The sequence below is a fragment of the Cibotium barometz genome, chromosome 55, assembly GCF_041138505.1.
Source record: "Cibotium barometz isolate CiBa-2024 chromosome 55, ASM4113850v1, whole genome shotgun sequence".
In the NCBI taxonomy this organism is placed as follows: domain Eukaryota; kingdom Viridiplantae; phylum Streptophyta; class Polypodiopsida; order Cyatheales; family Cibotiaceae; genus Cibotium; species Cibotium barometz.
In genome coordinates this window covers 1,015,651-1,037,630 of record NC_141100.1, presented here as the reverse complement: position 1 = coordinate 1,037,630, position 21,980 = coordinate 1,015,651, and the positions used below count along the sequence as shown (strand labels likewise).

Here is a 21,980-nt window from a genome sequence, read left to right as displayed (position 1 = left end):
GGCGCCGATGAATCCCTGGTTTCTGCTGTTATAATGCCATGTTTTCCTACTTTATTCCGAATGGTTTACAACGAGGAAGTTACTTTGAATGTGAATTGCCTGATCATCCGTAGTCTGATGGGCAAACAGAGTGTATGAATCAGATTGTAGAGTATATGCTTCGTGCATATGTCTCTAGAAAATCATTATATTGGAAAAAATATCTTCCAATAATGGAATTTGCCTATAACAGTTTTAAATATACGGCTATTGGTTTAGTCTGTGCACACTTATGTATGGGTATCAATCCAGGGCACCTATTAATGTCGGTCTTAAGGACATCGAGCTTGATGCATCGAGGGATTTCTTGCGAGATATGTAAGAAATGCTAACCGAAGCTCGGGATTCTATCAGGAGTGCTCAAGATAGGGCACAGTTTTATGCTGAGATAGGGGACACTCATCTCGGTATTTTGAACCAGGAGCGTTGGTTTATTTTAATGTTCCTAAAGATTTTCAGACTTTGTCAATGGAAAAATGCTCGAATTTATCTCCTAGATATTGTGGTCCATTTTCGAGTTATACATCGGATTGGCACGGTTGTGTTTGAACCTAAAACTACCTCCACATGTTAGAGTTCATCCAGTCTTTCATATCAATAGATTGAAAGGGAAACTGGGAGGTGAGGATAACACAGTTACTCCTCAAGAACTTGTTGAAGTCGAAGATTTATTCTATGTTCCACATGAACCTGATAAGGTACTTGAATTCAAGGAAAGGAAACTTTGTAGTTGACTAATCTCTGAGGTTAAATTAGGTGGAAAGATAGGGAAATAGAGGATTCGACTTGGGAGTCAGTTGAGATTATTCAGCGCAGTTCTCCTTCTTTTCATTGCAAGAGTGCAATGTTTTGAGAGAGGGGAAGTATGTTATATGTACATTATGTGTGCTATGTTATATACACATTATGTGTGCATATTCTAGGAGGCTAACCCACATTAGGCTTGTGAGCATGGGAGCATGGGAACAAGCTCTAGTGGAGCATGGGTTAGCTACATGCTATTGGATTGGAGTTATACCTCTTGATGGTATGGGACATCAAGGTAGAGGTATGATGTATTTCATTTATAATTCATGTGTGCATCCCTTGGGCTTGGGGGTGGTTGGGTGGTTGAGTTTATGCCTGATTTATGCATGTTTATGCATAACAATTATCTAGAGAGATCTTTGGGTTTTTAATAGATGGCATGAGGGATGGGTTGCCTAATTAGGTCTATGTCTCCTAAGACAACATGTTGCTAGCCGCCCCGATGTCAACCAAGGTGGGCCATGTAGCTAGGTAGTCTTTTTGGGAGAACTCTAACTCTCAAGGTGAGCTAGTTTCACTATTGGTTCTATCTTGAATGCGAGAGGCTCATGTTCTTGGTCCTCATCTTCCCCATCCAATATCTTGTTTTACAAGCTCTACAGATGTCAATCAAAGCGGTGTGAGCTTCTACGTCGCATACTTTGCAATATTGACTGAAGGGTTTCGAGCGGTTGTGTGTGACTCATTTGACAAGAATGTCTTGCCCCATGGAATGATTCTTCCCTATTTTCAAGTTTATCTTAAGGGACTATTTCCTTTGCATATACCGAGAGGTATGGACAAACTGCCACCAATGCCACACCCACCTCTAGTATTACCACCCCAGCTGGTTTCTCCTGGAACTGCACTAGTATATAACAATACTTGGTGACTTTGCCAACAGACTCCGAGAGTCTAGAACAAGAGATCTTTGAGTCATATAAGTAATATGATTTGTATAGATATCCAAATCAACTCCCAACCATTGACTATACTCTATGTGTTCAAAGCCATGGTGTAGACTCTATACTGAGAGGTACGTACATACTGCCACCCACCAATACCACACCCACCTATGGTAAACTAGATGAATGGGAATTTAAGAGCCCACACATCTAAACCTAAGCAAGAAGAGGAAGAAGACGAACCATGCCCCTCATAGCCAAAACCAAAGGATAGCCCGATGTCCCTATAAACAAGCTGGGACACTATTTTGAAAGTGACAATATAAACGCAGTGTTAGCTATTGTGTACAAAGGATTGAAGATCTCTATAATCTTGGATGGTGGTGCTAGTGTCAACATAATCACCAAGGATTGTTGGAAGGCTTGGGGAAGCCCACCACTCGTAGGCATAAGCCTCATGGTCAAAGCTTGCCGGCGTGACATATCTAAACCTTTGGGCATCCTTCAAGATGCAAATATTAAGACCTTCGAGCTAAGTTTCCATACACCATGATCCTCGAAAGGCTTTATTTGAGAGATGCAAGGTTGGTTTATGATTGGGAAACCAATCACATTTATATAAAGTTATGATGAAAGGGTACTGGGTCATGAGCCGGTCGAGAAGCATTTTTTATGGGTTTTGGTGCCAAGAACATAGGTTGTGGTGTTGGGCTTCCTTGGTACTAACAAAGAGTTGTGTCATGGTTCCAGTGGTATTGGCAATGAGCGCAATATTGTTACTGTCTAGGTCTTAGCAATATTGTTACTGTCTAGGTCTTAGCAATGGACATTGTGTACTTGTATGATTCTTTGCCGAGAATTGTGCACCAAATCAAATATCTTTGTGGGAATAGATGTGGGTGTCATGCTTGAGATGTTGGCTTTAAGGTTACCCTTGGGGCTATCTATGCCATTATTGGCCTAAACAATTGAGCATTTTCTCTACTAACTCATCCATGTTCATGTCCTTAACTAGGCTCTAACTAGTTCTGGTTGGGCACCCTTGACCAACGATGAGGCTTTAGATGATGTGTTCCCTATTTCTTAGTTTGTTTGGATGACTTCTACATCATCCTTGTCTCGTAGGTTGTCTACTAGGTCAATTTCCTTATGGAAGCACTCATCAAAGATAGAGTGTCTAAACCTATAGAGATGGTTATAACTTTCCTCTTGCTCTTAAGATTAATCATAAATCAATCGATGAGCGATAAGCTATCCATGTGGAGATACTTGGTTCTAGCAATGTAGTCCCACATGGTTTCTTCCTCCTCTTGCTTAAGGTTATAGACCTGTGAAATAGGGCTCCGTCTGGCTCCATTGGGCGAGAATCCCACTATGAAAGTCTGTCTCAAGACCTCTAGCCTTTTCAAGTGGGCTTAATGACCTAAACCACTAGCTTGCTTTGCCTTTTCCAAGCAAAGTCATAATGAGAAAATCGTGGTGTGATCATCAACTCGTCCCATGGCCAAGCAAATTTGATCGAGCTTCTCTAGGTACTAAATGGGATCTCCAATCTTTGAGATGTGGATTGTTTTGCCCAACTCTGAGCCTCTAGGTGCTATGTTGGTTGCAACCCCCCTTCAAATGATGTCCTTAGCATGTCGTCTCCGTATTCATGTGTGGCGGTTGAATGTAAGGAGGTGGTTGCATGCGACTCTCTATTTTAGGGTATGGGATCTCTTACTCTATGGGGTTGGGTTTTACAATTTACAATGGAACTTGTTCACTGTCGGCTTGTTGGCTTTGAGATTGCACGCTCATTGCGGGCTTAGGTTACATTTTGTGAAGGCCCTTGCGGATTTCTTTGTGTGAGGTAATCCCTAACATTAGCTCTTGATTATTCCCTGCATTCTCTATTTTTGGTCTAAACGAAGAAGAACTAGAACTTGATTCTACAGTAAAGGCACTTCTATAGTGGGTTCTTGTGGAGAGTGGGACTCCTGCTTCTTGCGCTCTGCATGCTTGCAATTGGGTGTATTGTGGAACACTTGTCTCTGGTGGTACAATAAAATTGCCATAACTCCGGTTATTGAGTTGTTCGTTGATCAGGGTCGACTTGGAATAAACGCAGCTCAAGATTTGATCAAGGTCGGCTTGGAATAAACGTAGCTCAAGATTGATACCAAATGTTTGAAACATTATGGAATAAGACAAGGTTTTAGATTTTGCTCCCAATCCTTCGCCAGAGTTATGCCCAAAGATAGAACGATCGAATGCCTTCTTTATAAAACTTAAGGCATTGTCTACAAAGCCAGTTGGTGAATCCGAAGTTTGGAGGACCATAGCGGCTCTTGTTTCCAAGTGTTCTACTATTCCTCCACTCATATTTGTGTTTCATTGACTCATTTCTTCCTAAAGCTCCTCGCTTGAGTGGACCCGAAGAAGTCTAGCCTTCTAATATGGGGAGCGAAAGCACTCTGCTGATGAGTGCTGGTCATTGCTTGAGCCAAAGGCTTAGTGGGTTTGAGGAGGTATGGTTTGATACACTCCAACTGTATTGTCGTTTCCAACAATCAATCCACATCAGGTTCGCATCAAAGATCCCAAGTATCTGACAATTATTTCAAACAAATTTTTTTATATAAAGTGTTTTTTTGTATTGCGTCCAAGTTAATGCCTCTAAACTTAAGTTTCCATGCTCACATCTATAGGTTCACGTGTCTGGGCTCACGTCTCTAGGCAATTCAACAATGCATGAATAAATTATAAAAAATTATGAAACGCATGAACAAAAATTCACAACTTTACTCTAATTCAATCTAATGAAGCTCAATTCTCATGTTTTCACAATGGATATGGTTCTAATCTCAATTACTAAGCAAATTCTTAGATTAAAGCAATGAAATCCAATTTCACACAAATCACTAAAAAATTAGAGCTTTGCCTTACTAATAAATAAACATAAAATGCCCTAATGCAAAATAAACTTCAAAATGAAATCGAAAGCAACAAACAAACACATCCTATGCTCCAAAACCGTATGCTTTTCATAGTGTGATCTCCTAATTAATACTTCATGTATAGTGCACTAGCTCCTCTATCGCGTCATTATCATTCACTCTGGAATGGCCCTTGCTAAAGGAACAAAAGAAGAGCTCTCAATGCCTAGATGAAAGCAAGAAAAAATGGTCCTTCACAAAAGTTCTCTCTCACAATAGACAAGAAAAGAAGAAGCTAATTGAAGAGAGAAGCCTGAAATCAAACCTACTCCAAGCATGCATTTATCAAGCAAGCATGAAGTCAAAAGCATACAAGCAAGCAAACAAAGAGAAGAACGAGAGCTCACAAGTAAACTATTGCAAGGAAATGATTGTGTATTGTTTATTGTCCAAACTGACACACATAAAAGTGACTAATTTTCACTAAACCAACCAAACTTAAAAATGATCCAACCATTATTATAGTCTTAAGCAACTATGTACAGTAAGTCCATAGACTTTCCTTATTATAGTCTTAAGCAACTATGTACACTAAGTCCATAGACTTTCCCTATTTAACATTGCACGCATTGTAAACAAATCTCCAATGCCGTCTTACAAAAGTTAAGTGTCCATTTACGCAAGCAAGATGGCAAAGTGCCTTACGTTAGGTCATCCGGGCGAAACCATGTTAACCAATGCAATGGCTAACAGGCATCAACAGACAACAACACTTCAAAAGACCTTTTTTAGACGGGTGGGCGTAACCATGTTAACCAATGGAGTGGTTAACATGCATCAACAAACAACAAAACTTAAGAAGCTCTTTTTTAGACGAACTCTAGTTGCTCTTCTTTACTTTGCAGCCAAACATGTGACTTATCATTGCATCCAAGCAAGCCATCAAATTTTCACAACCCTTTACTTCCCACAGCCAAACTTGTGTAAAGGTTTGTTCAAGGCCATCCCTATCACCAGAATTGGCCATGGTGTTTTGAGGCAGCTCATTTACTCATGTCAAAGTTATTTTGTGAGAAGACACCCCTTCAGAAATGCTAGGTTCCTCGTAATTTCGCTTTGATGAAAATCTTCACATTGCATGTTTGCTGATACTGCAAGGAAATCTCTTAGAATCCTAAAAAGAAGCTGAAATCACTTGTCATCTTGATGCAAAGAGAATATGCTGAAATCCTACTTCCCTATATCAATAAAAGCAGTCAGTCTTAACTTTACCTTGGAAGAGCATACAGTATCATCCACTTCAGAGTCTTCCACCTCAATGATGGTGTTGAGGAATCTAGATCAAGAATTTAAGATTCAGATTTTGTCAGTAGTATGTGGGACAACAGGTTCAACTCGATGAGACATGCATAAAAATGCACTATCCATGGCTGCTTCTGTTTGAAGTGCCAGCATAAGGTTTCTTTTAAATCTGCCATAGGCAATGTCGCTCTTCATCAAGAAAGAGAAACAGAACCCCACCTGGGAAGACCTTGAAAACATGAACCTAAGAACCATACAAAACAAAAAGGATGAGCCCATGGTTCCACGACAGCTCCTTTTGTATAGAGGGTGATGCACATGGCTGTAATCCCTTCTTAATCTATGCCAATTATGGCAAACAAAAGTCCTTGACAAAAAAACACATGGCTCCAATCCCTTCTTAATCTATGCCAATTATAGCAGACAAATGCAAATAGTCCTGGACGAAAAAAGCACAACAGCACTCCCTTAAATCGCTTGGGAAGTCATCCTCCATAGATGAATGAGTAGAAAATAATCCACCAAGAATGTCATGCACCAGTTCTTCCATAGAAAAATGTTGGAATCCTCACTTCAGAGATTCCCAGAACAGCAATAGGTAGAGCATGTGATGCCTACCGGCATGAAACCACTCCATAAAACCTGTATTGGTCCTGTAAATCCATCAAGAGCACTGATAATCATCAGAAAAAAGGTATCACTTCTGTAGACTGCTCCATGAGTTTCACAAGAACATCCAGCTTTTGGTTCCCATAAACACGTGAACACTCGTTTAGGCCTAGCTTGAACAGTTTTCTCGCAACAGCTTCATTGCCTTCCATCTTCTGAGCAATACCCACCAACAGTGTAATCAGCCATAGAGTGTGGAGCAAACCTGGTATCGTTGCCTTCATGGCCTCTACAAATTCCACAACAGTTTGGTTTACAAAGGCTGATCTATCTGCAAAACCAGTGGAGTAACCGGTGACAAGCCATTTGGCTAGAAAAGCTGAGGAGTAACCAGCCAAGATCCACTGCTTTTCCAGCTTGGAAAGCCCATCAAATGAGTGTATTCTCTTGTGCAATGTCTCGAAGATATTCCAGAGCTCCATGCATGCTGGAAAGGATGACTCGAGAGGTAAAGGCTCTTGAGAGAAGATTGCAGCATGTACCTCCTCTGTAGCCTTGTTGTGTAGACCACAAAATGCATGACTTACATCATTCAGCAAAGGATCGATTGATTTCTCCAAGACACATCTCCTACAGTTGCAAGAGAAGCCAAACTTCATGGCCTGGGATGCCTCTTGGCGAAGCCGAAGAGGGGCCAAGACATCCACATAGGTGATAGTGATTTCCTCGCCCATGCGGATGTCAGCGGCAGCATGGATGATCATGGCATCTCCAACCACAAGCCGGCTGGCATTGCGGTGGCATGAGTGATTGATGAGCGAAGGGATGAGCCAGAGGCCACAGAACCTGGTTTTGGGGTTTTCTGGGTCGCGGGAGGTGAACTCGCCTTCAAAAGAGTTGAGCAGCATGATGTCCATTATTCTTTGGGGATCAAGCTGTGGGACGTCATCATCTTCTTCCTCCTCCTCCTCCTCTTTTGAAGTCTTTGAAGTCAGGAAGCCCATGGTGGGCACTGCCATGTCGTTCTGAGAGGAGAGGCTGGCAGCCAGTGAGTAAATCCTGCGTAAAAAATTATGGTTTTCCTGTGCAAGGGATATGAGCTTGGAGAGGAGGAGGATGCGGTGGGGGTCGTCGTGGGAGATGGCCATGGCGTTGCTGATGACGAGGAGGCTGCCCGCTCGCACGTCCTCAGTGGCGAAAAGCCCCCGGCCCCGCCCGTCTGCAGTCCGAGCGACCGCCACCGGCCCCACATAGTCTGGGCACTTGGGGGCTTCCCGCCATCCGCTGCAGCCCTTGAGCAGAAAATCGGAGAGACCCGCCACCACAGCAGCAGCACCACCCTCTTCGTCCTCTGATGCTGCAATAGGCGGAGGAGGAAGAAGGGAAGCCATTACGCAGCACCATCTCCTTCCTCCTCCCCTCGCCCTGCATGCCCAAGGAAAAGGCCTGGGCACGAATTGCCGCGCCACCAAATTCGTGCACGCTACCATAGCCATGCGGGATAGCTCTCCACCGTCTCGATCGCAAAACGAAACACCATCGCGAGCACGGGAGGGGCGAGTCTATGTAGACATCCAGCTTGTCGGCTGGGAAAAGAGCTCTGTGATCCAAGACAATCCAAGTCTTTTTTTGAGGTCAGTTACTGGTTAGTCCTGGACTAAAGGGGAAGGAGATCAAGGAATGTGCAAGTCACCACAAGTAGTTAGAAGATGAATCACTTTATCATGCCATGTGACTCCACAAGTAATTAGGCTAGACTTGGAGATGAATCCTCCTACAATGCCACGAGACTGGGTAGACTAGCTTAGTTTAGCGACACATGATTTGGCATGGCTAAGATAAGCACTTGACTTTCATCATGTCCTAAGTTTAAAGGCAAGACCCAACGACACATGAGGGAGTTGCATTGTAGCTCGAAGGCAAGACCCAACGACATGTGATTTGGTAAGGCTAAGGTGAGCACTTGACTTGAACTTATGTGGCCGGCTGTCGCGCCGCCGATGGGAACTAGCCTAGGGCTTAGCTCTGTTCTTCCATCCACCACCAATAAGCAAGAATGGAAGCACATAGCACTCAAAGTAAATTGATGAGAATGAGTAGAGTACAAGTAAAGTGACATGATAAGGTCACTTACACACACTCATAAGAGTGTGTACATACGCTCGGGAGAAAGAACCTCTTAAAGAGGGAAAAGGTACCCTGGCCCAATAATAGCCTACGTTCACACGTCACTACTATATAAATGGCTACAAATCTCTCCTCTAGTGATCATGTGAACATGTATAGGGATCATGTGGCTAACCAACCCCAAATTGCAATTAGCCCAAAACTTTGCAAAAAGCTTCAAACTTCTCTCGTGAGAGAGTCTTCGTGACCATATTTGCCACATTGTCATATGTAGAGACTTGTTGTGGGAGGTTGGCATGAACCCAAATAATGATTGCAACAATATAAAATATTAAGCATAAATAGAATAAACAATTGCTCAAGACACAAGATTGGGTCCAATTTGCCCCCATACAAGAGTGAGCCCACGCTTCCTCTTGGTGTACTTAAATATATTTCTTGAGATAGCTTTTGGGGCTCAAAATAGTGTGCTTTACAAATATGTCGAGTTCTTCAAGAATAACTTGCTTTTCAAAATTCGCTTACTTAAAAGATAGCTTTCTTGAGCATGCAAGCTAAACTTCTTTAAAAATAGATGTGAGTCTAAAACCATATTAGCTAATGCTGTGTTTGGAGAAATGTAAGAAAGCAAGCTTAGTCTAAATCCATCCAAATGTGCATTTATAGTAGCAAGTAGGCACATCATGTCAATAAAAGTCTTAGCAGTAGATCCAACCAAGTGTGCAATTACATGTTAACCCATGACGGACATTGAGACGTACTATGTTTTACGTCATTTATTTAAATATTCTGAGTCATGGGCCGGGTTTTGTCGGCACCATATGTTAAGGATGAAGGGATTGGGTGATCACCGATGAGAGGTGCACCTTGAATATTAGTAGGATAAGGGTTAGGATCGACCGGCCATGTATGGACGCCCAAGTGTGAACGGCCAAGTCACCTATAAGAGTCAAATGTAACCCTAAAATCCTCATTCTCATGTGTTGTGAATACAAGAGTGCTCTTGCCTTATCTCTTTGGTTTCCTTCTCCTGCGTGTGTGTGAGAGAGAGAGAGAGAGAGTGAGAGAGCGATCGAGCACTGTGTAGCGGCATGGCGGCGGAGAGGCGGTAGAGCAGTGAGACGGCGGCTCCTCCTTCACGGCTGCGACGCGGGAATCCTTCAAGGCGGCGGTTGAGCGGTGAGTGACACACCCTTTGGCATTCTGTTTGAGCTTCCTTCCCTGGTTGTATGCTTGCAGCCATTCGTGGCTCGCATACGGTGTCCGGCAAGTCCCCAGCTACGACCTGTGCGGCAAAAGCGCACATTTTTGGCGCCGTTGCCGGGGAGTTGCCCTGCACCAAGCTCCAGTTTGCAGCTCGGCTGCTGCATGAAGTTTAATCTACACTGTAGGAAAGCGACTGTGTGTTTGCTGCTGTTGAGGTGTTTCTGTGGTTTACAATCTCTGTTTCTGCAATTTGTCTTCTGCATTTCTGTTTCTTTTGTTATTTTTCCGCTCCGCGTGTGGGCGCACGATCGGTTATCTGGTTTTCTGCGTGTGAGGGGGGTTTCTGAATCCCCAGAGCTGTGCTATGTGCGCAAACTGCGCCGCGCCTAAGGCTAGAAACCCTAGAAAACTTATCTCAGAAAAAAAACAGAAAATAAAAATTAAAAAAAATATAAAAAATTAAAAATTAAATTTTATTTTTAAAGAAAGAACCAAACGTGTGGAGAGGAAAGATTTTCTAATTGGAGAAAAAATTTTTGAAAAGAAAGAACCCCAATTGACCCACGACCCACGGCCCCGGCCTCGGTCTTTTGATATATATATATAGGAGAGTGAGCCTCCATAGCTTTCTTTCAAGTGAGAGCTTATGGGAAGTCATGCCCTATATGTAGCCCACTCCCCAACAAGGAGTAAAGTGAGCCTCCATAGCTTTCTTTTCAAGTGAGAGCTTATGGGAAGTCAGGCCCTATATGTAGCCCACTCCCCAACAAGGAGTAAAGTGAGCATGTGGGATAAAGCCCTCATTGTTTTGAGGACTACAGGAGCTCTAGATAGGCGAACACGGTGCTGTAAAGCACACTAGGACCCTTTGAACGATACGCTCGTTTCGAGCTATCACACGCCCTAGTCCAAGTTCGACCGTATGTAAGGGGGTCAAAAACAGGTTAAAAACAACACAAAAACAAGTAAAAACGGGGTGCGAAACACCTAAGAAACCACTTGTGTGAGTTTCAAGGGTAGTTACCAACGCACGTAGGGTACCCACGTCACATGCATCTACGCTTTGGTCGGGTGCTGGAGTCCGAGCCACTAGAAAGCGTTTCAGTCTACGCAGGCTCACACCATCCCTCCACGTTGGCATCTTGGCCTTCGGCTGGAACCCAAGGGAGTGCAACCCAAGATCCACGAATAGTGGATAGTGACTCGTCCTCTGACTCAGAAGCCATGGAAGGACACCCTACCAAGAACCCTGAGGAGACAAGCCAAAACATGCCAGTGTGGGCCCCACAACCCGGATCTAGCATGTTTAGTCGTCTAATAGAGACCTTTAGTAGAGCTACACGCTCTGAGCATGCGACAAGCGAAGTAAATGAGGAAGGAGGGGTAGTAGATTCGCCATTCACATCTTATGTGGACCCTACCTTCCCAAAGAGTGTCCATGTGGATATTCTACCCACTTCGTTTAATGAGGGCCCTACTGAGCTACCACCTTCCGATACTCTTCCTAAAGGAGAGGTCCCTAGAAGCCAATCCATAAGAAGTGACATTGCGTCCACTTCAAGAGAACCGTTTGGCACACCAAGTCTAGATGGGATATTTCTCAATGAAAATTGGGAATATGATCTACACACAGAGACTCTAACGGACCTATACACGGGTTACACATACCATGTGGGTTGGTTAGAAGTCCTACGATCTACATCTAGCGCCACTAATCTAGAAGAGCAACAGCAAATGATATGTGAGGTTATTCATAGAATTATCCAAATTGAGAGGCAAAATAGGGGAGTGAACCTAGTTTCCACTGGCCCTATGAGGTTTTTGGATACGAGCAAGGCCAAACAACCAACCCTATCACAATGGAGACTCCCTCGGTGAGTCCCATAGACCCTTCATATGTTGTTTTGCCTGGAGTCTCAATGCAGGTTGAGCCCACGAGCAGTAACTTTAGCTTTCCAACCTTGGCTCAACTTTCCATTAGGGAATCCGCAATGCCTACCCCAATGATGAGCATAGCTGAAAGTGCACCTGTTACCGCTGTAGTTAGTACGACACCGCTACCTAGTGGAACAGTACCTACAACAGTGCGTGCCAGTGCCTATCAACCATATGTACCTATCGCTACTCATGCTCATGTAGCTCCTACGCCTCTTAGTATGCCAATGGCGTATGCTCCACGACCACCTTATCATAACCATTATCCAAGGGGAGCTAGGCCTAGCCACATATCATATCCTACGTCATTTGCCAACATACTCAGACCAACGCCAACTCCTATCAGCCAGGCTATCCCAGAAGTGCCTCCACCAACTATGCCTGCTCACTTAGGTGATCTCGCAGCGTTTGCTCAGACGATCGGACGATCCATTGCGGAAAACATGCAGGGCATGCCTGAGAGAGAACCTAGAAGCAAGGCAGTACAAGTGGCTAAGTTCACTCAAAACTTCAGTGGTGGTAACGAGGACGTTAGGAAGCACATTGAAGTCTTTGAACACGTGTGTGATTCCTTGGAAGAGCACAATGAGCTGCATAAGAGCCCTAGGCTTAACCTTGAGTGGGAAGGCCGGAGATTGGTATCGAACCTTAAGGGTTGAAGAGCGCACTCACTACCCCACTCTCAAGAGATTGTTCTTGAAAGAATACATACGTGAGGGTGTGCTTTGGGGGGTAGCATCTCAACTCCAAAAAGCTGAACGCGAGAAAGGGGAGTCAGTGAGAGACTTTATAAGTCGATTGAAGCATCTAAATTCTCGCTGCACTCCCGATGAACGCTTCAATAACAACCAACTTCTTGATAGATTCATCCGAGGATTGCGCCACGAGGACATTTACAATGGCCTAGTCATTAGAGGTCTTACAACGTGGGAAGCAGTCACTGCCAATGCAATCCAGTTAGAAGACAACTTGATGATTGCAGGTAAAAAGGTGTCTTCAGAAACAAAATCCGTTAGTTCGCAAGTATCTGGGCACGAGTCAATGACGATGAAACCTATTGCCAAGGAGCCCAAGATATCTGAAATGTCTGTGACCGACCTTACTAAGGCTCTCCAAGAATACTTTAGGGGTAATCGAGCTCCTCAGAATAGCCATATGTACCCAAGAAGAGAGCAACAATGGTGTTCGGTGTGCTTAGGACCACATAGCACGAGTATTTGTAGCAAGAGTAGTATGAAGAGAGTTATTCCCCGGCAGCGGCGCCAATGGAGAGACGGAATAACTCTCTCACTTGTAGCAAGAGTAGTATGATCCACACTTAGCTCAATCCAATGGGATTTGCATCCCTTTCGGAGCTAGGGATTCAACCCGTACCGGTGCACAAAAGCTTATCCATTTGATGGAGAGAATGCTAAGAAAACTACTACTATTGACATAGACTCAACACACACTCAAGCTCAATCTTGCTATTGCTCAACTCCACATTCCATTCATCCATACATCCAAACAAGAAGAAAGCCTAGCTATTGCTTACACAAGATCAAGCATTCTTCATTCTCAAATAATCATTTCCCTAGCATGCACACAACTCTTGGAGCTATCAATAAGAAACATGCATACTAGAGAATTGACAAAAGAAGAGAGACAAATATCAACTCATTGCATTGAATTAACAAAAGAATAGAACTTACAACAATGTAGATGGGGAGTGAGAAGAGCTTGCACCTCTATGGAAGAAGAGGGAGAGCTAGTCTCAAGAGATCTCAAACATGAGTTTGCCCAATGTGTCCATGCTCTCAAATGAGCCACCTTTTATACAAAAATTCTAGAACTCTCAAAAGTTCCCATGTGGGATTATTGTGAAGCCCTCTCCCACACATACATCTACAAAGTGGAACTCTTTACAAGAGCCCTAAGTACCTTTTTTGTTGCATCCTTGTATTAATCTTCAACACTCCCCCCTTCCTATTTTGCGCACGTCCTCGAGCGCGGTAGTAGCAAGAGCTGCAACAAAAAACAATTGATACATTGAAGTCTTTTATTGAAAAAGAAAAAGAAGAGAAAAGAAAAGAAAAATCAGCAATGATGATTTCACACGTGAGCATATAAGTGCAAGGCTGGTTAAAGTTTTAATGAGTCCTAAAATAGGTGAGTAAAGACTAGTCAAAGTGAGACTTAAGTGGTAGATAATGCTATGCAAAGGCAAGTGTGCTTTGTACACCGCCGGTTATGACCGCAGTCTCAATGTCCTACAAGTATGTAAGTTATTCCTAAGTGGCATATCTACTCCTAAATATGAGCAAAGGTGATTGGAACTCTCGTTTTTTTTTTCTTTTTTTTTTTATTTTCCTTTTCTTTTTTGATATGTGTGTAGAAGGTGATAAAGATTAAGGTTCTATCCCAAAGAGACCCAAGCAATGGCCAAGAGACCTCCGCCAAGAGAATCTAAAGACCGCTAAGTATCTCAAGGGCGACAGACCCTTTTTCTTTCTGTTATGACCTAAGGAGTACCCCTTGAAGATGAAAGCATCGGTCTTGAGGGCCCATAGTGTACCCCCAAGTCCTACCAACATCTATCAAGGCGATAGGTTCCTCAATGGTCTTCTTCAGAGGCTTTTTTAGACATCAGTGTTCACCCCATGGAAACCAAGGCATCGGCCCCAAGGTGCTAAGACAACCCCAGGTCCTACCAAGCATTTCACACAGCGGTAGACACTTCATGTCTCAATTTATTTTGTATATATATATATTTTTTAGGGTATATTTTCATAAATTTTTATGACTCCTAGCACCTAGCTCATATCTAAGAGGTAGCTACCACTAGGGATAACTAATATACCTTGGAAACATAAGTACTTGGCATACTCCCTTGGTATATATCCTACACTGTCTTTAGATAGAAATATCTTTTACTAAGTCTTCTAAGACTCTAGAACTCACTCACCATATTTTAACAACTAATCAAAAACTCAAACCAGCCAATATTGTGTGAACATGCAAACCATATATTCGAAAGATAAGAGCACAAAAAGAAGTAGAGATTAAGATTTGAATACACCTGTTGTAGTGCCCTGTTGATGTTGTTCGTTTGCATTGATGCATTGCTGATTTTGGTGCAGATTGCTCCTCCTTGATCTTTGTAAGCGTAGCATGTCTCCCCCCTTCCTAATTTGTGTGCAAGGTAGGTGGACTAGTGGGGCGTGTTTGATGCTCTTGTTTTAGCGAGGATCTCTGCAAAATTTTTATTAACAAACAAGAAAAGAAAAGAAAAAAAATAAAATTTGCTATTGGTGCCAAACACCGAATATAGCCGAGGGGAAAAACCCAATGGGAGAAAAGTGCCCTGGCTTGTCGATCTTATTGTGGAGTCGATGTGCTTACCCTTGCGCTGGTGGTGGATCCGTGTCCTCGTCTGCTGGAAAGATGGTATCAATTTCCTCAGGATGCAGAGACAACCCCTCACAAAAACCTGCCGCTGGAGAAGGTGGTAGAGGAAGGAGTGCTTCCTCACTAAAGTATGGCATTGGTTCTATGGGAAGGTTAATCAGACAGTTTCGATTTTGGAACTGTGCAATGTAGGTACTCATATTGATCCAATATTGACATGTGGAGGCTTGGGGAAGGAGGGCTTGCAAGATCGGTGGTTGTGCAAGTCATTTAGGCTTGCATCCCTCCATTGTTGTGCTTGAACCTCCTCAGGTAATCGTCGTTGATTTGGTCCCCTCTCTGGTATTCTCACATTAAGAAGATTATGGCGTTGGGGTGTAACTCCCACAATTTGCTTCATTAAGCCCGTGCCATATCGTCTAAAGTAAGAGCGGCATATCCAACAAATATGTGAAGCTTCTTCTAATACAAGCCGTGCACACTCTTGACAATGTGGAAATGGGTGATGCTGTTGATAGAATAATGTGACAAAGTGATGCCCACAGCAATTTTCACCTAAGGGAGCATAGAAGTACCTAGAATGTGTTTGAAATGGAGGAGCACTATAACCCCCGCGATGATCTGGTCGAGTACTATCAGGGTCAATGCATGGTGGACATGTATCTCGCCAAATATCCATCAGGAGTTATCTGGACGTAGAACAATGAAATTTAGAACACTCATATCCATCATGACAATTCCAATCAAAAACAAGATTATTTCAAAGAAAATACATCTTCTAAAGGTATAAGGAACTACATTATTCAAACATTGATTTACCAAAGAGCTTTAATTGTAGTGTTAATGCCTTATCATTAGTTTTTGGTATATCCTTTTTAAGAGGTGGACACTTTAGCAATTGTCTTGGAATTTGAGCAAGATAAGAGGATTTAGGCATTGAAATGCTAGAATCTATGCTCAAATGAGACACATTTGGACTTGTCGTAGGTACACAAGTTGTTGGTTGAATTGTGAAACAAGGAGAAATAGGGACAGCAGGTGTTTCAATACATGTTTTAGGAAGATCAACACAAGTTGTTTTGTAGGTGCTACCACAGCCACCTTTCCTTTCTTGAAGAGTTTGTGTTGATTTCTTTTGCACCCACTGATATGGGCAATCAGGGGTGACTTTTGGAATCTTTCTGAAACACTCTTTTACCCCTGTCAAAGCATGGCATTTTGGAAGCCAAATTGCTGTTGCACCCTCATAATAGCCTTGTGCTTTGAGAACATGTTTCGGGACCCATCGAGTAATAATTCGAGGTTTAGGCTTGGAAATGATGTGCTTCTTAAGAGGCTTAGCAACTGGACTAGATGGTACAAGTTTGTACGCAGCTTTGGGTAGCCACATTGATAATTCCTTCTTACCTGGCCTTCTTTGAGCAGCAACTAGAGTAGTTGGAACATGCCAGCCATGGCCCTCACTTGAGTACTCATCAATTATCCACATCATTTGTTTTGGAGCTTCAAAAGCAGATTTTGATTGTGGGTAGGGTAAGGTAGAAACATTACCCCTTTGACACGATAAAGCTCGTGGTGTAGCAGATCCCAAGATGCAATCAGAATCAATTTGCAACTTGTATTGTCTATTTTTCCAATCTAATGAGCAATTGGTAGCACTTAACCACGATCTACCGAGAACAACCTCTACTACTGCCTTGGACTTACGTGCCACATAAAAGGGCACTGACATCTGGTGATCATGAATGGTCATCATAATGACACATTTTCCCTCTATAGGGTTATCTTCTCCTGAGAAGCTTCGTAGGTCCACAGGAATTTGCACAAGTGGTGGTTGACCCAAGGCTATCCAGGTGTCAAACGAGAGAACATTATAATCTGCACCAGAGTCAATTAAAGCAGAGACAAAGTAGGTAGTCTCATGAAGATGAAGGCACACTTGAATATTGAATGGTTCGACATATGGCTCATCAGTAGCCAACTGTATGGCTAACATAGAAGCTTTGCGACGCTCCTTGGCTTTTGCAACTCTAGCTTTAGCCTCCTCTTGAGCCTGCCGTTTAAGTAGGTCAAGTGCTTTTTTCCGTGTTTGTGCAGCATGCATCTGTTGAAGCATGGCTTCAGTTAATGGTTCATTGTATTTCTTGAGACGACTTCCGTTAATGAAGTTAGGCATTTGCTCACCTTCTAGTGTCTCTAAACGCACTGCACCACTAGGGGTAAGCTCATTAATCACAAACGGTCCTAAGCCACGTTTCTTGAGCTTTCTCTTATGCTTCTTAAGTGTGTATAAGAGCACCAGGTCTCCTTTTTTGAATCGGCCAGTTGTTACATTTCTATCATACCATTGCTTTTGTCTCCTCTTCTCAGCATACATCCCCATTACCGCTAATAAGCGGGTCTCATCAAGCTTTTCCAATTCGTCAATGCGTTGTGAAAGTTCATGACCAGTCCAATCCAATTGTTTAGCTACTCGTAGAGTAGGTACAAGAAATTCAATGGGAAGAATTGTGTCTAGCCCAAAAGCAAGTTCAAATGGGGTTGTGCCCACAGATGTTTTATAGGCTGTCCTATATGCCCAGAGAACTGAGTGCAACTTTTGCTCCCAATCAGTCCTATGTCCCTCAACAATCTTTGTGAGTGCTGTGCAGAGAATCTTATTAGTACTCTCGGCTTGTCCATTAGTCTGGGGATGATAGGGTGCAGAACGCTTGTGAATTACCATAAATTCTTGAAGCAAAAATTCTATGACTTCATTTACAAAATGTACACCTTGATCACTAACGATCTCAATTGGTAAGCCATAGCGTGTAAACACGTACTCATACAAGAACTTGGCTGTGGTTCTGGCATCATTTTTGACTGTTGCCTTTGCCTCTACCCATTTAGTCAAATAGTCGGTTGCAACTATAATATATTCTGCATGCGTGTTACGAGCTGGAGGTTTAATGGGACCGACAAAATCAATACCCCATTTTGCAAAAGCACGTGTGCTTAACATAGGCTGCAATGGCATGTTATCCTTTGTGATGGGAGGTTTGGTCCTTTGACAATCGTCATATTCTTCGGCATCCATTTGTAAGGTTGGCCACCAAAGCCCAGACCACCTAATCAACTTTGCTGTGGTATTGCCAGAAAAGTGTCCACCCCCAACACCTGCATGTGCATGAGTTAAGATTTTTAGATAGTCAGCTTCACATACACACATGCGTAAGTTGCCATCTTTGCCCCTCTTGTAGAGTTGGCCCTCTATTAGCATATAGTTTGCCGCTTCAATTTTAATAGCCTGCTTTCGATGTTTAGGAATTGTTTGATCCTTATGACCATGCTGAAGATAGTCCACAATATACTTACTCCAACTTGGTGTAGTTGAAATTTGGAATAATGTGACATTATGAATTGGCTTCTGAATTTTACATGAAGCACAGTTACGAACAAATGTTTCAGCATCTGCATGCATGGTAGGCCACCATTGCCCATCTTGAGATATACGTCGCACACAAGTTGTAGCTGATGCATGGATTCCGTCGATACCCGCATGTGCCCATTCCAAGATCTCCTCGTAGTGGTCGGGGTTAGGTATAAGCCTCAACACTCCATCATTACCCTGACGATATAATCTCCCTGAGATTAGCTTGAATGGTCGCCATAGGTCCACATTAGGACCCGCTAGTTGTATTTGCCCACTTGTCAAAATTTCTAAAATGGATTCAGACCATCTAGGAGCTGTCTCTACAAGGAAAAGTGTTGAATCTAACATATCATCATCCACACCCACAGGAGCTTCGCCAGAGGTGATTCGAGACAAATGATCTGCCCTTAGATGAGTTGTTCCTTTTCGAACTGCAACTTCAAAATCAAACTCAAGAAGGATGATAAACCACCTTACTATCCTTTCAGTTGCACAAGGCTTATTCACCAAATATAGCAATGCTTGATGGTCCACAAAGAATATGAATTTGTTTGCCAAAAGGTAATGGCGAAACTTTTTCACTGCATATATCATGGACAATCCTTCTCTTTCTGTTGTGGTGTAATTCCTCTCAGCATTGTTCAACTGTCGACTAGCATATGAGATTGGGAAATCCTTATTGTGTTCACCCGATTGAGCCAAAATACATCCAATTGCAAAGTTGGAAGCATCAATATGGACATGAAAGATTTGGTTCCAATCTGGTGCTCGTAAAATGGGTGCAGTCACTAATGCTTGCTTCAACTTTTCAAAGGATTCCTCGCACTCATCAGTCCAATTAAACTTTACAAGAAGAGCATATAACGGTCTGGCTAGGACAGCATACATGTAGATGAATCTACGGTAATAGCCACAATGTCCCATGAATGTTTGTACCCCTTTAGGGTTGATAGGCCGAGGTAATGAGACAATGACATCAATTTTATCCATATCTGTTGAAATCCCATTGCGAGAAACAATATGGCCCAAAATTTTCCCTTGTCTTACCATGAATTTGCACTTGTCAGGATTCAAGCATATACGATAAAGTTGACACTTTTGAAACACAAGTCTCAGGTGTTTTATATGATCATCACGCTCTTGTGAGTGAACACATAAATCATCCATGAAAATCTCAAGAAATTGCCTAAGGTACTCCTTGAATACATGACTCATTAACCGCCGAAAGGTTGCTGGTGCATTTGTTAGACCAAATGGCATAACACGATAGGCAAAGATGCCATCTTCAGTAGCAAAGGCTGTCTTGTGTTGATCCTTTGGATCAATTGACACTTGATTGTACCCGGAGAATCCATCCAAGAAACTATATGCCTTTTTCCCTTCAACTCGTTCCAGAACATGATCCGTGAGATTGGAAGTGGGTAATGATCACGCACAGTAGCTGCATTTACCTTCTTGAGGTTTACACATACTCGAAGTTTTCCATTTTTCTTGGGCACCACTACAATAGGGGAGACCCATTCAGTGTGTTCAATCTCATAGATAAATTCTGCCTCTAAGAGCTTGTCTATTTCTTCCTTTATCTTCCGTGCAAAGTTTTCATTGTAAGTATAAGGACGTTGCTTGGAGGGTTTTGCATCCTCTCGCAATGGAATTGTATGCTGACATATGCTTGGATCAACTCCTTTGAGGTCTTTATAACTCCAAGCAAAAACATCGCGATACTCCTTTATTGTTTGTATTAATAACTTCTCCTCATCCAAGGATAAGTCTGTGGCAATCCACACATAGCGAGGCTCTTCTCCTGGCTTAGCAATATCAATCTTTTTTGCATCCTCTGGAGGACCATCGTATGAAATTCCTGGCACGCTTGGTTTTTGACGCATGGGCTGTTGAAGAACAATCTTCCGATCTTGAAGAGTGTACTGTGTGAAATTGGGAGGAACATTTAGACCTTGCTCTTGTCCACTTGAGTCTTCACTCATTGAAGACCATGCGGTTTTGAGCTCTCCTTTGCTATCTTGCATCAGATTTTTTTGTTCAACCGTTGTCTTTGCACTTCCCACACTCTTTTTTGAATCAGTTTTAGACTTGAGTTGTGGTTTTTGTTTCTTTGTCTTTTTACGATTTTTGCTAACCGTTGTTAGCTTTTCCCCTGCTTGGAATCCATCTGATCGTTTGACTTGGTCTTTGATACTATCTTATGCTTGGACATAGTATAGATATCCGTTCTTTCTTGAGAAGTGAGGTGGTGGTCGAGAGTTTTCACTCTTAGACTCCTCCTTTTCTTTCTGCAGTCTCTCACGTTGTTCACGCTCATCTTGTCTACGGATTTTTTTATGGCTCTTACAGCATTTACGTTTAGGTCGGCTTCTAGGGATCTCTACCTGAACCTCCCTTCCTCTCAAGAGTAGGCGTGCCTTTCCTAACTCTTCCTCAGGGATTGTCACCTCATTATTAAAATCAGAGTCCCAGCCATCTTCCTTATCAGCATCATTAGCAGATTCGAGTGTCAAATCCTCTACTGAGATTTCCTCGACATGCATAGCTATTGTGGATGTATCTCTATAGTACAAATCATCTAAAAGGTCACGTGTTTGTACCATTCGTAGAGGAATAATATCATATCCATCTGAGTCACAAAATTGAATTGGCTTTGGTAAAACACATGTCGATAATGTTGCAAGGACATGACTCCATTCTAATGGATCAATTAAATGCTCAGGGAAGGGTTGTGGAATGTATGCCTCGTCTGATACACTTCGATTACCCTTAAGTCTCTCAGTGTTGAAATCCCTACATGAGGCTCCACACATCCATAGATCTTCTCGCCCATCAGACAATGTAACTCTTGAGCCCTCGGATGAAGCAGAATCAAACTCATCTATTGGAGATCTTGTTACATCACGATATGAGTGATTCCTTAGGTTGACCCTTGTGATGATGTGACAGAATCATGTCGGAGGTACAAATAATTGTATCCCCAATCTTGTCGCATGAATGGTCTACCCAATATCACTTCATAGTTTGGATGCTTTCCGAAATCCACTACTGCAAAGGTATGCTCATATTCAATCCCACATGTGGTGACCAATATGTTCTCAAGCAGCCCAAGGGGATGTTCTAAGCTTCCATCTGCTAGCTGCAAGCGCATCCTAGTACTCCTAATAGCTGGTTTGCCCCACTTTTCCCAAATGGACCTTGTCACAATGCCCACTCCTGCGCCACTATCAAGTATTGCAGTTGAAGATACTTTTCGCACTTCTAATGGGAGGGTAGCATTTCCCTGATCGTCTTCACAAAATTTTCCTACTTTGTTGATAGGAACTGGCATTACATGCTTTGTCTCTCAGG

The 21,980-nt window shown here is 42.8% G+C and overlaps 1 protein-coding gene across 4 annotated transcripts; it reads right to left on the bottom strand.

The window, feature by feature from the left end:
* Window positions 1–5,302: 5,302 nt before the first annotated feature.
* On the bottom strand, window positions 5,303–8,227 carry LOC147607238 (uncharacterized). 4 transcript variants are annotated; one of them, XM_086790600.1, is made up of 3 exons: window positions 6,825–8,226; window positions 5,921–6,603; window positions 5,303–5,799 (listed from the first exon to the last, which is right to left on the bottom strand). In XM_086790600.1, exons 1-2 carry the CDS (start codon window positions 8,053–8,055, stop codon window positions 6,524–6,526), a joined length of 1,311 nt encoding a protein of 436 aa, XP_086646726.1. In that variant the 5' UTR covers window positions 8,056–8,226; the 3' UTR covers window positions 5,303–5,799; window positions 5,921–6,523. The 4 variants fall into 4 exon arrangements, with proteins under 4 accessions (XP_086646726.1, XP_086646725.1, XP_086646723.1 ...); XM_086790599.1 differs by having other exon boundaries at window positions 5,303–5,822; window positions 5,921–8,227; XM_086790597.1 differs by having other exon boundaries at window positions 5,921–8,227.
* Between the last annotated feature and the right edge of the window lie 13,753 nt (window positions 8,228–21,980).

Excerpts from the sequence above, each read along its gene's own strand:
- LOC147607238 (XM_086790599.1), bottom strand. The coding sequence starts at position 8,055 with ATGGCTATGGTAGCGTGCACGAATTTGGTGGCGCGGCAATTCGTGCCC.